Source organism: Cyprinus carpio, chromosome B2, assembly GCF_018340385.1.
Source record: "Cyprinus carpio isolate SPL01 chromosome B2, ASM1834038v1, whole genome shotgun sequence".
In the NCBI taxonomy this organism is placed as follows: domain Eukaryota; kingdom Metazoa; phylum Chordata; class Actinopteri; order Cypriniformes; family Cyprinidae; genus Cyprinus; species Cyprinus carpio.
The window spans coordinates 790,873-809,958 of NC_056598.1; the positions used below are offsets into that span (position 1 = coordinate 790,873).

General features: G+C 35.2%; 1 protein-coding gene across 1 annotated transcript; it reads left to right on the forward strand.

Annotated features, from left to right (window-relative positions):
• The first annotated feature begins 495 nt into the window (after positions 1-495).
• Positions 496-17,876, forward strand: abi1b (abl-interactor 1b). Its single transcript, XM_042717655.1, is given in 12 exon segments — positions 496-793; positions 5,864-6,031; positions 9,441-9,617; positions 12,281-12,295; positions 12,660-12,766; positions 12,955-13,095; positions 14,202-14,299; positions 14,557-14,563; positions 14,565-14,767; positions 15,955-16,041; positions 16,754-16,939; positions 17,079-17,876. Coding segments are annotated over 12 exon segments (1,521 nt in total). The 5' UTR covers positions 496-637; the 3' UTR covers positions 17,255-17,876.
• Positions 17,877-19,086: the final 1,210 nt, after the last annotated feature.

The following is a 19,086-nucleotide window of genomic DNA, read 5'->3' on the forward strand; positions in this document are numbered from 1 at the left end:
TTCTGAAAAATCATGATAGATGAATTCAGAATATACAATAGGTTTATTATTTTTAACAACATTGGCTCCGTCAGTTAGTACTTTTCTAGGTTATTAATGGTTTTTACTTGTAAGGCTGTGGGTGTTTTGGCTTTTAAATGATTGTACGTCAGTTGTAGTGCGTATATTGTTCATAACTTATTGTTGCATTATTATTACTAGTTTATTTTATTATACCAATATTTGTATAGCATTATCATCATTGTATAGCATGTTTAAATTATTGTATATTACGAAAAGCCTCTAAAGAAACTTAAAACAGCGGCACATTCTTAGTGTGTAAAAAAAAATATTGCCCGTAACGGTGGACAAAAACTCAGTCTTAATACAGCCCTCGGTGCAACTCTGCTGCTTGTCTAAAATCACATTCTGGTCAGAATGCCGCTGTAGAAAATCGTGGCCTTTCTCATCGCGGAGAAAATCATACTCCTCTCCCATTGGCCAATAACGAATTCTCAGAGCCGAGCAGCCAATCATAGCCCAGTGCGTAAAGCGCTGCGTTGAGAATCGTCGGCCTGCTGAAAAAGAGGAGCCAACGGGAATCCCACAATGCCAGGCGAGGGACCTCCTGTCGGAGAGTGAAGCTCCGCTGGTTTCAATGAAAGAGAGGGAGAGGAGTAATGCAGAGGGATGTAAGATGGCAGAGCTGCAAATGTTGTTAGAGGAAGAAATCCCGGCTGGAAAAAGAGCCCTTGTGGAGAGCTACCAAAACCTTTCAAGGGTCGCGGAATATTGCGAGAACAATTATGTGCAGGTATGGAGCGAAGAAATTACCTTCTCCTTTCATGTATTGTCTGAATCGGTGTGGATGTGATTGAAATGCGAGCGCTGCATATGTAGCGTTACAGAGGACCCTCATCTAAACGCTCACGAGGCGTGATATCTTCCTTGAATATGAATGCCGAGGGTTTGTATCTGGACGATATTTGCGGTGTTTAAGGCTGATGCACACAATGCACGAATTCACTTTCGGAGGGTGTGTCAGAGACGCGCCGCTTTCGCTGCGATGGACGCAGACAGACCTTTAAACAAAAAAGAAATAATCGCTTAATGGTCAAAATATCGCCTTAAAGATTGTTAGAAAACCAATCTAGCTTTACAATATCTAATAGCACATTGCAGGTCAATGTATCGACTGCGAACGTGTTTGAAGCCAATACGTCATTTTTCGAACTAACACGTCATGCTCTGGATGTTACAGTGTTTCGTTTGTCCGCGGGATTCTGCTGTGTGCTGCTGCTTTTGCGGTCCAGACGGGTGTCATGCCTCTTGGGTGATGAAAGCCCAAATATTCGATGTTCATTTCAACCTCTAAACGCTGCTGAACTTCATCCGCGTTTTAAATGAAAGCGTTTCGCCCCCAGTGCAGTGAATATAATGTTTGCGCGTGAGGTAGAATGGCGAGACGCCTAGACGCGAAATGTCGGTGATCGTGTGAATTAGTTATTGCTGACACACCTGTGTGTTAATGTGTCTGTCTCCCACTCAAGCCTTTTCACTCACACACCGACAATGAAAGCACAGGACTGCGAGAGAGCCTGTTGGGAAGCATTGCTTCAGATGTCCAAATGTTGCAGTATATTCTTTCAAAGCAGATGATAATCTTAGAAGTTCATTTAATATATTAATCTTTTGTTATGATGCATATCTATAGTTTTGTTAAAGCATGTGTGTGACATTCTGCAGTAATGGCGAGTGGAATTAGAAAGAAATGATCATTCCCTTCACAGGTTCATGTATCACCGAAGGGACATTGAGGATGATGATGATCAGTTTAGTTAAACCTCAGTATTTGTTTAACCCTCAGTTGGACTGACACAGACACAAGCTTTACCTGATATTAGGTCTGAAAAAAATAACATTCATCTTGGTGAAATTTCTGATCGGTTCTTAACACAGTACCATTTGATTTGATTTCATCTCATAGCATGGTTTTTGTTTATCTCTCACTACCCATCAAGCCAGCTGTCCTCAGACCATAACTCAATACTTCATATAGATTCAAATTGATTGAACTTAGGAAAAGCAATATAAATGTATGAGGAAGAAAAAAGTAGTTCGGTTTCACAGCTCTGTCCCTACTTTTTGTCAAAATGATAAATGCGGCTTTGTTTTGGGGGAGGTTTTGGATCTGTTTGGAAATATATAGCAGTATTTTCTGCTGATAAAATGTGTTTAATGAAAGGGGTGTAAATTGGATATTTCATCATGATATGACAAAATATAATATTTGCCGATATAATAACTTATAGACCATGACGCGATACGATTACAATTTGATTTAATTCAAAGGCCTTCGAAATGATGCAGTTACAATTCTTTAGCCTAACTATACACAAATAACAATTTAATTGAATTTGCTGGCAGTTGCAAATCCTATACACCAGTAGGGACATGCATGACAAAAATACTCTTTAGTTTTATAAAAAAATGTAGGAAATTCATTTAAAAAGCACATGAGATCTGTTTACACCCTTGTGTAATGAAAACCGTGACAACAGTTGAGAGTTTTTCAGTCTTCTGTGCTCCAAAGTGTGCAAATCTTATAGATTTGAAGTTACTACCACTTATAGTTTTTGATTCATTTTTCACATTTGTGCAATATCACAGTATGGTTGGTATATTCTGACTAATAAAAATGATTTTTAATAATACATTTAGAAAGATATAAAAAATATGAGAGCGAGAATGTTGGGAATCTAATGCTATGTTTGCATTTACTGTCTTTGAACCCTGATGTGAGATGATTTAGCAGTGATACATTCTCAGATATTCACAGAGGACTCATGAGAGGACTAAATGATTCAGAGATGTTTCTCTTGTGGCTTGGATGGGTGCATCGTTCTGGTCCAAAGCAGGGCTCTCTGGCACTAGAGTATTAAAACCATTTTTGAAGAATTCTAGAATGTGTCATGAAAAATGAATCTTAGTTTAGTAATGTGTTCATTTGGGCATGACAAAGAATTTGTACATGATGTTCAAAATCTAGGGCATTTTTTCTTTTGAAAAGAATTGATACTTTTATTTCGGAAGGATGCTTTAAATTGAGTAGAAATGAGAGTTAAGGTTTCTTTCCCACCAGAATTTTTTTTCTTCAAGAAATTATTAGTTTTATCCTGTAAGCAGTCTTTAAATTAATCAGTGACATTAAAAGGCATTTGTAATGATAAAAATGACCATTTCAAACAAATGTTTTTTTTTTAACTTTCTATACAAATTTGAATGCATCAGAGTTGTCGCAAAAATTTTAATCAGCACAACTGTCTGATTATTAATAATAATAAATATTTCTTGAGCAGCAAATCAGCATATTAGAATGATTTCTGAAGGATCATGTGACACTGAAGACTGGAGTAATGATGCTGAAAATTCAGCAGAAATAAATTACAAAATGTTTTTTTTTTTTAAATGTCAAATCAAATTTAAAATGTACTACTTTTTCAAAATAGTACTGGTTTCACAGTCTAGGTGAGCATAAAATATACCATATAGGCTACAAACCCCAAACTTTTAAATATCAGTGTACATTTATAAATATGAATAGGAATCATAGTCAAGACTTTGAACATAATAAGTGAAAGCCCAGTAGTACCTGATAAATGATCATGTTATTAATTATTAAAACGTATTGCTTTATGCCGTCTGAATCACAAGTTATTCATTGTTTTAAAGCTGTTGGGCAGCAGTCTAGTAGGACATTGTAGAATATCATCATCACAGCACAGCCAGGACATTCATGTGTCCATTCATCTGTATTTCCCCCGCGGCGACAGACACATGGTCTGAGAACAGCTGACGTGTAGGAACAGGTGGTGTTTGAAGCAGACCTGCGCTCAGTGCTGCATGCTTGCAGGCTAATTGTTAACAATATAAGATTAGAGCCAGCTCTGTGGGCTTCATGTATACTCATCAGCTATAGTATTCATGTCACAGTATTCTGACATGGTCACTATCAGTATGCTAAAGCTAATTCCTTTACATTTTTTTGTTTAAGTGATTGCAGCAGAGTGAGGAATTCATTGCTATTCATAATTGGTAGATGCAACCAAATCATGCAGCAAAGTGCTGCTTACTGTTGCTCATATTTGAGGTTAGGGATATAAACACAAACCTATACATTTACATTAAAGGAGTGAAGTGAGCAATGTTTATGGAACAGAATCACAGAGACTTGAAAAGTGGGCTTGTTTTTGACTTTGAAGCAATGAGCGAGCACATAGAAATGTGCTCAAATCATATAAAACATTATTTCCGTATGTTGTTTAATGTCTTTAAAAAGCACAGTGAGAAGTCCATATGTGTTTGGTTTTAATGTTTGCTTATGTTTGTGATGCTAAGTCACTGATGAAACAGGAAATTGTTTGAAATGTGAAATGTTTTGAATTTCAGCAACAATAAGAAATTGATTATCGCTAAAATGGGATCTCAGTTGCATCATGCTCTCATCTGAAAACTGTTTAAGGTTTTTCATTGCCTGCTGGTTTCATCAGAGTTTTTTAGGATCATTTGTCACATTAGTTTACAGAATTTCCTGCTTTATTACATGACTGTATAAAATACGTCTTATTGGTCATTCACAGCATTCTGTGCTCAAATGTTTTTGTCTAAACCACCTGTCTCATATCTGTCATATCACACTGCAGTCACTTTCTTATTTTTTCTCAATTCAGTATATTACTGGGGTCCTGATTACTTTTTTGTTTGTTTGTTTGTTTGTTTTTGCAATAATATCTGCTGAATTTACGTCATCCCTTAAAATTGTATCCATGCTATTATCCAGATTTTAGTGACCATTTAAAAAAAAATAGTAGATGTGTTTATTTAGAGCAACTTACAGTATATATTACCATTTGGTTGTTAAGATTTTTTTTGGTTTTTGAAAAGTCTTTTATGCTCAAGTTTGCATTTATGATAAAAAAAAGCATATTATTATAAAGAAATACTGTAAAAATGTTGTAAAATATTGCAAAAGATTTACATTAAAAAATTTATATATATATATTATATTTATATTTACATTTAAAAAAAAAAAAAAAAAAAATAAAAATATATATATATATATATATATATATATATATATATATATATATATATATATATATATATATAGATTATATATATATGTATATATATATATAATCTATTCCTTGTGATGCAAAGCTGAATTTTAAGCATCATTACTCAGAAATCATTCTAATGTGCTGATTTACTTAAAAACATGTCTTATTGTTATCAATGTTGTGCTAACAGTTGCACTACTTAATATTTTTTATATTTCTTCAGGATTCTTAGATGAATAAGAAGTTCAAAAGAACAGCATTTATTTGAAATGAAAATCTTTTGTAACTTTATAAATGACTTTACTGTCACATTTAAAGAATTCATCCTCGCTGAATAAAAGTATTCATTTCTTTTAGAAAAAAATCATATTGACCCAAAACCTCTGAACAGTAGTACACTTATAATGGATAATCCTGCAGAACCTTTATCTAGTATGTTTGGGAAATCATTTCTTGTGGATGATTGGGTTGAAACTATTTTTCACAAGCACCTTAGAAAGCAACATTTTTTTTTTTTTTTAGTGGAACATAAACTAATATATTTTGAGAAATATCTCTGTGTTTCTTGTCCATACAGTGGAAGTATGGGCAAGAAACCAAAACTGTTTGGTTACCAACATTCTTCAAAATACTTTTGTGTTCTGCAAAAGAAAGAAAATCAGTTCGCTTTGTAATGACGTGAGGGCGAGTAACTGATGACAGAATTTTTGTGCAAACTATGTCTTTAAAACTTGTGGTATCATTATTTTGTATTCTCTGCTTAGGCACAAGACAAGAGGAAAGCCCTTGAGGAGACCAAAGCCTACACCACCCAGTCTCTGGCGAGCGTGGCCTATCAGATCAATGCCTTAGCCAACAATGTGCTGCAGCTGTTGGATATTCAGGCTTCACAGCTGCGCAGGATGGAGTCCTCCATCAACCACATCTCTCAGGTCAGCCCTGGGCACCACAACACCAACAAAACACAACCAGGTGTTCCAGCATTTTACCCAGAGATTCAAAAAAAAAAAATAGATCTGTTATCTTCTTACTACTTTTAACACAGTGAAAAATTTAGAATCAGGGTTTAAGCTGAATTTTTTCTTTTATTGTTATAAATCCAGAACTTAAAGGCACAATATGTAAGTTTTTGCCGCTAGATGTCGCATTTTCAAAACAATAACAAAGGTGAAGCTTGATGACGCTATGAAGGAGAGTGGAACGATGGGAGATGTTGTTGTCACCATTCAGAGATGATCACGGATGAGGTAATGAATGATTTAATTTTTAATTACCTGTATGTACCTTCCACAGTTATTCAAAGAGCGAATAAATAATGCAGAGAAAGCGAGCAAAGAACATTTACAGGTTCAAACAATATAATGAATGACTTCAGTCTAGCACAAGTTTAAGCATTCTCAAAAAACTCCCCTTATAATCAGTAAAGCTGACTATACACTGTTTGATGAATGAATCTCTTACATCATACGTACATCTGCACTTTGTTGTTTATGATGAGAGAATTCGCGAGAGAGCAACAGAAAACTCATCTGAACGCCTCTGATTGGCCATTGCATTCATAAGCTCAACAGACTCGTTTTTACATTGTTACGCAATACGCATTATAACCAATCATACAAGACGTATTATTGGTTATAATGCGTAACAATGTAAAAAACGTGGAAAATGAATCATGGGCTAACATTGAGCAAATCTAAATTTAATGCAGCAGTCGACACTTTTAATTTCATTTTTATTTTATTCGCGACAGCCGTAATGGATTTAGTTTAACTGTACAGTTGTTTGTTTCTACAAGCGGAAACCGAGGATAGTGCGGATATTACGCCATTGATATGCAACAATGACCAGGGACGAGTCATTATTTAAAATAGGAATTTCTCTGGATTTACAAATCCTTGGGAACTTTTGGGATAACGCAAGTACACAAATGCCTGAAATATATCACACTGTGCAAGTGGTTTTTGGATATTTTATTACAAAAATCTTACATATTGTGCTTTTAAAACAAAGAGACAAAAATAGCAACCAACTATTGACAACTGGATTGAACATGATTCTCCAATTTTACACACTGTTTATTGTAAAAATTTAAAAACTATTCTAAAATTCGGTTGACATTTATTCATTTGTTCATTCATAAAAATAAAATAAAATTTTAAATAAACACAACAGTTGTAAAAATATTTATGAAGATGTAAATTTTAAGTCTTTGTGTGTTAACCTTCTGGCAGCTCCCTGTTTAAATTACTTAGAGGTTGGTAAATTACCAAAAAAATCCTTTCCATGATATTATTTATTTTTTTATTTTTTTATTTTTACAATGACAACTAATTTGCGACCACAGTAAGGAACACAATCTTGTTATAGTAATTCTGCCTGAAATCAGAGCTGCTACTAATTGAAATTAACATTGTCACTTAAATGACTTCTAATTAAATTTTGAAAATCTTAAATTCAAATCAGGCTCTTTGCTAACGAACTAGTTTTCACTTAAGACAACCATTTGGATCTTTACTGATGCTTTCTGAGAAATATTTACTCTTGCTTACAGCAAAACCTAAAATTATCAACATAACTTATTGACAACTTTCAATAAAGCCGCTCTGAAACAAAGTGCTACAAAGACCATTTCGACCCTTGCAATTTTATCATATTAGTGTGTGAGAGGAGTAATTATTTACTGTAATTGAAAAAGTAATATAAGGGACTACTCTCATGTAATTCAACTTAATGCTGTGTATAGACTGTAGAACATTTATATGTTCTATACACAATAGTGGATTTAACATAAAAATGTAAAGTCTAACCTTAAAATGCATGCTTTTATGTACCCTTCTCACTTTAAATACTTTGGTGAGTTAATAATAATATTGGTAACACTTTAGTGTTCAGTTCTCACTATTAGCTAGTTGGTTAATAGCGTGAATATTACTGGGATACTGGCTGTTTATTATTACTTAAAAAACACACATTAATGTCTTGTTCTGCAAGACCTTATTCTAAATCCTTAATTTAGAGCTGAGCCTGAGCTCAGTCCTATCTAATGTAAGCTTAGTTTTACTGCAAGCTGTGATTTGTAAAGAGCAACTCAGACACTTTTAGTCTCTTCTGTACATGCATCATCATTTGAACACAATGTAGGAGTGAATTCTTTCATCCAAAGTGGGAGATGGAGTGTGTTTATTAAGGGTAATAAGAGATCCCGTTCCCCTATTATGTGCTAGAGTAGATTTGCAGAGCCTTAATGGAAACTAGATCTAATGATTTGCCTTCTTCTGAAGTTAAAAGGCTCCTGTGAACTAGTTTGCCACCACTTTTCTCTAAGAAGATAGACACAAATGGCAGGCAAATTATTGCAAAAATGGCAAAGTCTCAGATCCCAAGATAATTCCAATAACACTTGATCCAGTTAGAAATAGTTAGTTCTAAAATATTGGATTCTGAATCAAAGCTGTCTGAAAAGTCAGTGAAAATTCAAATTCCTTTCAAGTTCACAAACAAAACAAAGAAAAGTGTGAGAATCTGATTTTATGAGCAGATTAGGAGACCATAAATGGTATTTGTTTGTAAAATGTATGTTAAAATTTGTTCCAAAATTGTGTTAGTACTTGTATAATACATGATAAACAAACCTTCAAAAATTATATTTATTGTACATTTTATGTTTTTAAAGCATTATATACTTTAAATAAAAAATAAAAAATCTCATGTTCACCAAAGCTGGATTTATTTGATTCTAAAAACACAGTGAAAACATTAATATTGTGAAATATTATTACACTTTTTGCCATTACTCCAGTCTTCAGTGTCACATGACCCTTCGGAAATCATTCCAAAATATGCTGATTTGGTGCTCAAGAAGCATTTATTATTACCAGTGTTGAAGTGGCAAACAGAAAGTTCAATACTTTTAATTAATTTGTTGCATCCTTGCCAAATAAAAGTACTTATTTCTAAAAAAAAAAAAAAAAAAAAACGTACTGACCCCAACTTTTGAACAGTATATGCAAATTTAAAATGTATCCGTAATTAGACATGTTCTAAAATATAAATTATTTTATATATGGACAGATTTATATGACTCCTCTGTTAAGGTCAATAGATACTGATTTCTTTGAATTACTGTAATTATGTATACTGAGATTAATTTAAAATGTCATTCAGTTTATTTATCTGTACCTATCCAAATATATGCGTGCAAGAGCCTCGCTTTACATACAGAGGCATACGAATACTAATGAGGTCACGTTTCATCAGTATTCACACATCATTCATACACAATTTAAAGCAGTATATACACTAGGATATGATATATTTACAATTCAAATTTCTTTCACTTAGACTGTGGACATACATAAAGAAAAAGTTGCTAGACGAGAGATTGGGATCCTCACCACCAACAAAAACACATCTCGGACCCACAAAATCATCGCCCCCGGCAACATGGAGCGTCCCGTGCGCTACATCAGGAAGCCCATAGATTACACCCTGCTGGATGATGTGGGTCACGGTGTTAAAGTAAGTCTGACATGTTTGATGTTCCCTAGACAAGCATCATTCTTACATCATTCATACTTAGGTTTAGGGTTTTTGAATAAATTATAAATCAGAAGTCAAAAAACTTATAATTAAACCTTAATGCTGTTTTCAAACTCAAACAATGAAAATTATTATTATTATTATTATATTATTTATTATTATTATTAGAACCTTATATTTCTTTTTTTTTTTAAATAAACCAAGAAAAAAACAAGAACTCAAGTCAGTACATGCTGTTTTTTGATGGGGAAAGGAAAAAAAAAAAAAAAAAAAAAACTGTTTACGTGTACAGAAAAAGGTTGGAATAAAATGTGACTAGTTAATATGCAATAAAATATAAGAGAACCTGTTATTTCTACCATGTTGCTGTTTTCAAACTCAAACAATGAAAATTCTGTCATCATTTACTCACCCTCCGGTTGATCCAAACCTGTGAATTTCCTTCTTCTGCTGAAGACAAAAGAAGGTATGTTGAAGAATGTTGGCAACGGTAGCCATTGACTTCAATTGTATTTTTTTTCCCATGCCATTGAATTAAATGGCTACCATCAATCATTTACTTACCAACATTCTTCAAAATGTTTTCTTTTGTGTTCAGAGTAAGAAAGAAACTGATACTGGTTTGGTACAACACAAGGGTAAATGATGACAGAATTTTCATTTTTGGGTGCACTGTCCCTTTAAGTGTAGTTCAGACAGTTTAGAATCTGGATAATTTTGAAATGCCTTTGTCTTGATGAAATTAATAAAAATTATGCGCAAACTACACCTGACTGCTTTACAGTATTCAAAAGTGGATTCAACAAACTGATAAAGAAATTGATCCATCGTGATCTACTGTGTGTGTGTGTGTGTGTGTGGACCCCTCTCGGGTTTCCCTCACTATGTTCATGTTATTAAATTATTCATGTCCATCAGTGTCAGATCTGAGCTCTTATAATGACATCACTTTGCTCTCTGGACCCTCTTGCCGATGTTATCTCATTAGATTGTCACTATCTGAACTGAGATGTAATTAAGAAAGATGTCTTTGCCCTTTTACTTTGACCTTTATGTGTCTTTTATGGTTTTTATGGGATGAAGCCATGATTGGTGTGGATGGTGTGTTGTTGACATTATTCACTAGCTGTTCAGCCTTTTTGTTCCCTGTACATATAATAGAGGCAGATCTTGAGTGCTTGTGCCGGCAGCTCACCCCGAGACCTGTTTTAACTGCTTCATTAGTTTGGTGCTGATGTGCGCTGGCCTTTCCCCCCGGCGGAGTAAACGCCCGCAGGCTGCCCTCATACTGGCTCTGGAATTAGGACACTTAACTCAACAAATGATGCTCTCTCTGTGTCTGTCACCTGTGATTGACACGCCTCTCTCCTCTGCCATCAGTGTTCATGAACACCTAGTATTTTTTGCAACAAGGTGTTTCCTCTTACAATTTTTAATTATTTAAAATTCTTACCTAATAAAAAGGTAATAACAAAATGGTACTGTTTATATATACCATGGTACTGAATGAACTACCTCATAAATTCAATAATGTATGTTTGTATGTATCGATGTATGGATAGACCACAGAGAAAGAACAATAATATATGTTCCTGTGGCTACAGTGGTAGAGTATTGCGGTAGCAGCGTAAAAGATTGTGGGTTTGATTCCCAGAAGGTGTTAGGTAAAAAATGTTACCTGAATGCACTGTATTTGCTTTGGATTAAAAATAAAAGCAAAAATGTAAATTATAGAGAGAGAGAGAATTTTATTTTTTATTATTGTTATTATTTTTGGCTTACCAACCCCAAGCTTTTTAATGTTATACTACACTCAAAAAATAAATATCATAATCCAATAAATAAAAAAAAAAGCTTACCAACCCCAAGCTTTTTAATGTTAGTGTATACTTCAGTCATAAATGTCAGATTTTTATCCATTAAATATACAAATACTTATAATCATTAAAACATACTTATTAACTACAAACCAAAAAAAACTTTTAAGCATTATATCATATTTATAAAAGAATTTCAAAAAAAATTGGTATTATATATTGTTAGCAACATGTTTGAGGAGTATGGGAGTGTAAAATTACTTTATTCCATAATGTTATGGCATATTAACTCATATAAGCTTAGCTAGATTGTTGTGGGCCAAATACCAACAATTCTGTGAAATACGTATTTGAGGCAGTTTCTTTTGAAAGATGGTTAACATATTTACTGTGCAGCTATGATTATAGGTTTTTAACTTTTGAAATGATCTGTAATATGTTCAATTAAATCCACATGTGAGTTGTTTACTGACAAAAAGCATGCCGTTGTCACATCGCGTTATAATAAAGAACATTAGGGATAATGATTTATTATAAATAGTGTAAGCTAGAAAAGACATTTGATTCATAATTCTGGTTTTGTAAGTGAACCTGATTAGATGGTAATTATGACTGACGTTTATGCGATTATCATTCAGTTGTTTTGTGTAAGCAGCTTTGACTTTCTGCCCTGTCTCGATTCGTATCAGTCCAGTTAGATCAGTGTTTGTTTGTTCTTTATTCAAAGGTCTTTTGTTTCGCTTCTCCTCTCTTACTTTTTTTTATTAAGTTAAAGTGATTAAATAACATGATTTATCTTCTCTCTTCCTTAATGCTTTCGATTAGTGGCTTAAAGCAAAGGTAAGTACACAACCCACAATGCTTTCTGGCTCCTGCATCACTACCACTGGTTCTTTTTTTTAAAAAAAACATCAAACTTTTTTTGTACAGTGTTGTGTAATGAACATTATAGTGCATTTTCATAATTCAATATGGTTAGACTTTTTTCATTTATTTGTGAAAAACTGGTACCATTCTAGGAGTGTAATGGCTTAGTAAAATTCAGCCACATGATAAAACCATCACTGTTTTGTTCAGTATAAATATTTCTTTGTAGTTTACGTCAAGCTGTATGTTTGCAACTGATTAGCTTTTAGAATAAACAGATATTGTCATGACTGTAAAAGTTGTCTTCATGTTGTTTTCCCCGTCAAATGTCTTTCAGCAAGGGAATAACCCGCCAGCTCGGGGAGGTGGAGGAACATTATCCAGGACTAACCCACCCACACAGAAGCCCCCAAGCCCACCCATGGCAGGGAGAGGTACCCTGGGGTAAGCACTATATTACACTTTTCATGTGTCAGTGCTGTTTTTGTGTGCCTCCATTATTAGAATGTTTTCCAAAAAAAAAAAAGTGTTATTTATACTGTCACAATTCTTGTGTTATTAGGAGTCTGGCATCTGAACGTCATTGTTTTTTGTGTGTAGTTTCTACTGTGACAAATGTGTGTTTTTTTCAGACGAAACACGCCGTATAAGACGCTGGAGCCAGTCAAACCTCCTGTGGTGCCTAATGACTACATGACCAGTCCGGCTCGCCTGGGCAGCCAGAACAGCCCAGGACGCACTGCCTCGCTCAGTCAGAGACCCCGAACGCACAGGTACAGCTCACGACAACACAGGCCTTCTGATGGGACACTGTGCTGGGCATACTGGAATATACACTACTGTTCAATAAGTTGAAAGAAATGAATGCTTTTATTCAGCCAGGATGCATTCAGTTGATCTAAAGCGATAGTAAGTAGTTTTATAATAAAAGATTCATGTTCAGTTTTCTGTTCATCATAGACTCTTAAAAATGTAATGTGGTTTCCTTAAAATATTAAGCAGCACAACTGTTTAACATTGATTAAAAGTAAGAAATGTTTCCTAGATTAATTTCATGTGAAACTGAAGCCTGGAGTAACAGCTGCTGAAAATTCAGTTTTGCATCACAGGAATAGATTACATAAAAAAAAAAAAAAAAAAGTTACAATTTTCAATTGTTAGAATATTTCACAATATTATTTTTGATCAAATAAAAATATAAAATCTCACTAACCCCAAACTTTTAAATGGTTGTGTATGATGAAGTCAGAAATGTCCAATTCAGTTTATTTAGACTTACAAGAGCTAGAATGTTAAAACACCATCAGAATAGCCAAACATCAGATATTTTTTTTTAAAGCTTGCAGTTGTCAAATCACAGTTACAAGAAATCATCTCAATTTTGAGATAGAAAGGCCCAGAAATGAGCTTCTGTGTGTTTCTAACCTTTAAAAATGATTTATATTGTTGCAATTTATATTGAACATCCCTAAACTCTCATAATCTCCATCTTTATTTCCTTTTCCTTTCTCGAAACACTGATCAGTGAAGCTATGGCATTCACTTACCCTTATTTATTAGTCATTTTTAAGTTCTATGGCGCTGTTTAAATTGAAGTATAAATCTGGAGGTCTTCTTCTCTTTTCTCTTAAACTTAAACCACATCAACCCCATCCCATACCCATAGTTATACTCACACACACTGAGGAAAACTGAAGGTGAATGAGGTTGAAAATAACAGTAAACTGTTTCTAAACCTTTAATTTATCACATTTATTCTCCAGATTCAAGTTATAAAAGGTTTTGATAGTGGGGTGAGAAATGGATGCCACTTTGTGAATTTATTACAAAGCATGCTTGTTGGTTTAATAGCTTTTTGTATCGTCTTTCTTTGTTTCAGTGGGAGTAGTGGGGGCAGCGGCGGTCGAGAGAACAGCAGTAATAGTATGGGAATCCCTCTGGCTGTGCCAACACCCTCTCCTCCCAGTATGGCACCAGGTGACCGCTCACATTTTTCACAGTGGTCATTAGCGCTGGGCGATGATGAACAACATCATATCAAGATGATAAAATTTATGTCGATAACATTGATAATCAATATGGGAAAAAATATTTTGGGCATATCGCCCAGCCCAAGTGGCCATGCTAGTTTTGAAACAGGTTATTTTGGACATTCCTCCCACCCCTGATTGAGTCATCTTTTTTTTTTTGTACTAATTTTCTGTGACTGTCTTTTTCCACTGTCCTGTCTGCAGTAGTTCCTCGGTCCAGGTTTGGGCCCGATCCCGATGTCTCAGTTTGGAACAATCTCCCGGCAGATCTCCAGACACAATTCCTCCACCACTTCTTCCTCTGCCTCTATGGTGTCAGCCACCGGCACCTACCGGCGCGCCCCTGCCGGCTCCTCCCAGTTCTCTGTGCCTCAACCCCACCTGAACGGGGGTCCCACATACCCCCAGAACACAAGTGAGTTCAGTTCCAAGTTAGCGAGAGATGTTTAGTGACCCTAAAAAGTACTTGGACACCTAAAGGGATAGTTCATGCAATCATGAATTATATTTATTTACTCACCCTCAAGCGATCCAAGATGTAGGTGTTTTTTTCTTTAGTAGAACAATAAAGCTGAAACCCTGATTCTTGGTAATTCATAAGATGCAATTCAGCAGCTACTGTCTTACTGAGAGTAAAAAAAAAAAAAAAAAAAAAGCATATCAGGCCACACAAAATGAATACCTTGACTCCCAACAATATATTGAGGTCTTATGAAGCGAAACAATCATTTTATTCATGTATCTTTTCATCTGCCTCAGGCAAACGATCCAGAGTGATGTCTGGTTTGGGCGAAATTAATGTTTTTTATTTGTTTGTTTGTTTGTTTTTTTTGTTTCTCATGGTTTATGTAAAAAGGTAAGTTGATTAAAAGTAGTTATTTAACTTTAGACATGGTAAAACACCTATGTTTCACATCATTATATGGTACTTTATTAATATAATTGCGGATATGTTAAGTCATTTTTTGATTACGTAAACAAACTGGTTAATGCGTTATTAGAAACTTTATTCATTGAGACGAACTGTCTATAAGAACCAGTTCACTGAAAAGAATCAGATTTACCTGTTTGGTTGAGGCTCTTTCTTGTTTCTTGCACAGACCAATCGTTTCGCTTCATAAGACCTCAATATATCATCAGGAGCCACGGGTATTAATTCTGACTCTCAAAAATGACAGTAGCCATTGACTTGAATTTTATGAATCACAAAGGACCAAAGTTTCAGGTAAAAATCTTCTTTACTGTTCTACTAAAAAAAATGAATTGAATTAAATGGCCTGAGGATGAGTAAATTAACAGCAAATTTTAGTTTTTGGGTGAACTATACCTTTAATTTGCATAACAAATATTAAGCTCAAATGTGTAATTTCTTAGCCACTAGCAGCACCAATCACTTCTCTGTAAAAAAAAAGAGGTTACTAGCAACTAGTAACCAATGATCTGCCTGCTTTTCTGCTTTTCATCTCTTCATGTCACAATAACTCACAACGGCTTTTACCTTCTGTCTGTTTATCTGCCTGTGTGTAACTCTTTGGGCTTGTTTTTTGCCTGTTATCATCTGTCTGTCTGGCTGAATGTGTATGAATGTGTGTGTGACTCCAGTGTCTGTCGCTCCACCACCTCCTCCCTTGGCGCAGCTGACGCCCCAGATTCCTCTCACTGGCTTTGTGGCCAGAGTTCAGGAGAACAGTGAGTAATGCACACAGAAGCATGGTGCTTAGACCTTCACATACGGTCTCCGCTCACCTACCTGCAGCCCGCACTGTCTGAATTCTTCTCAGAACCTGAAATGTTATATTTAATATGTCTATTTATTAAAATATATATATTTTTAATAGATAGAATTCAAACTATAATATAGCTTTTTATTGGTGGTGTTTTTGAAGGTAAACATCATTATTTCTATTGCTCATATATGTAGGGTCAATGACAAGCTATTGATTTAATTTATTCAAAACAAAATTCATACATTCGATGACTTGAATAAGTCTCTTCTTTGATAAACATGTTTTTAATTGTAATAATTTTTTTTTGGGGGGGGGGGGTGTATAACAGTCCTGATAAAAGTCATTAGAAAAAATACATTTTTAAAGCTTTTGGTGTTATTGGCATCTCTTTTTATTATTTCTTAGAAAGAATGTATCAAAAATTAATCCATTGAGGAATTATAGTATAAACATTTGAAACAGTTTCGTTACAATATTAAAAAAAACATATTTAAAAAGTGTTTTCGTAACATTTTCTTGCACCCGGGAATTATTTGATTGCTTTGCTTCAAATGTAATGCGTACTGTGCCATCTTCAATATTAAGAGAAGTATTTCTAAATTTGGGAATCTGACATTAAAACTGAATTATAGATGATGTCATAGTGAGGGTTTCCCCCCTTCTTTGTGCTCCAGTAACAGACAGCCCGTCTCCACCCCCTCCGCCGCTACCTGAGGACACGCCCTTGTTTGAGGAAGCAGCTCCGCCTCCTCCACCTCCACCTGTGGATTATGATGAAGAAGACGCAGCTCTGGTGCACTACAATGACCCCTATGCTGATGGAGACCCTCACTGGGCCCCAAAATCCTACTTAGAGAAGGGTAAGAGCGCGCCCTCTGCCTTTGAGCTGACAGTTCTCCCTTTACAATGAAGGACCTTCATTGATGGATGGATAGATAGACAGATAGATAAATAGCGTTTCTAATCCATGTCATACTAACCGTGTCTGCTCCGTTTCAGTGGTGGCCATCTATGACTACGCAAAGGACAAAGATGATGAGCTGTCCTTCATGGAGGGCGCCATCATCTACATCATCAAGAAAAATGATGACGGCTGGTTCGAGGGCGTGTGTAATGGTGTGACCGGACTGTTTCCTGGCAACTACGTCGAGTCCATCATGCACTATGCTGACTAATGCTAAATCCCAGAGACGGCGTACAATGCAGCCAATCAGTTACAAACCATTGCAAAGTGCATTAGGATATGACTGAATGTTTGTTTTCATCCAATCGCCAATGTATCCAAGCATCTGCAGTGCTCAAGGTTTGAGGAGACGGAAGAATATGAAAAGAAACGAGTCTCACTGCTTTCTGGTTAGGTTGCCTCATATATTTTGTACATAATTACAGTGAGACGTTGCGCTAGTGTTTGTTTTTGTGCGTGTTTTGTCATCGTATAGAGACCTGTATTTGCCAAGTGACAGCTAGGGCTAGTTCATTTTTTTTCCAAAACATTTTTTTCTTGCTTTTTAACTAAACTGTCAAGCTCTTCCTTTACATGAGGGAGAAATGTTTCAATGTCATTTCTGGAAAATAATTAGGCAACAGTATAAAAATGACAATTACATCTTCACATTCAGGTTTAGCTAATGTTTACTATCAGTTTACCTCGTGACTGAAAGGTGAGGGCAAAGACCGATGCAGTAATGTGCAGAGATTCTCCTGCATATCCAGTGTTGCCAAGTCCGTAGTTTTCCCGTGGAATTGGGCTACTTTAACACTGTTAACGCGGGTTGTGACCCCAATAACATGATACCCCTAAAAACTAGAAACCCAAATAACACTATAATAACCCCCTAAAATGCTAATTTTACTAGGAGAACCCTAAAAACGTGTATTTTATCCCACCAGAATGCGATTTTTACCGGGGGATCCCCCTCAAAACGTGATTGGGCTAGTTTTGAGTAGCAATTGGGTGGGTTTTGTTGTGAAAACCTGGCAACCCTGTGCATATCAGACTAAACTTCATAAACCTAAAACATGTATATATATCACCCCAAAATAGAAAAAATAAATGATAATTATGAATTATATTTTGCTCATAGACAATGATGCCTATATTTTTTGCATTATGGCATTTTGTGACAATTAAGCACATTTTCCCCAAAATTCTTACTATAATGCAAAAAAAAAAAAAACTCATTCTTATTGCTGTAATATCTTTCTTGTACTGCCATTAATTTATGCTAATTTAAGTCTGAAAATAAATTTATTACAGTAATGATAATCAATAATGGGAATTCTAAGGAAAAAAAGTGAAATGCCTACATTACATGCAAAAATTCTTGATGGTCCTACAGGCTCCGTGTCCTTTATGCAAAACGATTCTTTTTCTTTGGTGACCTAGACATGTGTTCATGAGATTCACCCATATACTATGAGTATAAACTGTGCCAAGCTGGTCTTTGATGGTGTTTTTGTTGAAACTGCTGAAGTATTGTGAACTGTATTATGTTGCACTGAGCGGGCGACACTGGCTCACTAGCATTGCCCACAGATTCAAGTTTGTTACATGAAGTATCAGAAATCAGTTTCTGTCATTGTATATTTCATGTAGGGGGACCATGCAAAGCTGTATTTGTCTTTCTGTTTTGGCCAGTTCTGAAGTTTTGCTGAATTTAGATGATAATCCATAGATTTCATGGCGCGGGGGGGGATCAAGTTTAGTGTATAGTACTGATGACTGTGAGCTCATAACTGTTAGCATGGCACAAACCTCAAGATGATTCTGGTTTCTGGTTTTTAGAAGCGTCTCAAACTGCTGTTGAAGGCGAGCAGTGTTTTCATTTATTTAATCCAGTGAAATGTCTGTGAGAATGTAACTCACATAGAGCTGTCTGAACAATGACCAACTAATGTTAAGCATTGCAAGGCCTTGTCATATGATGTGCAAGTGATCTGTAATTTAAATGTTCCTTTGCAGATGATCTGCAAATAATATAATCTCTATTATCGTTTTGTATATATA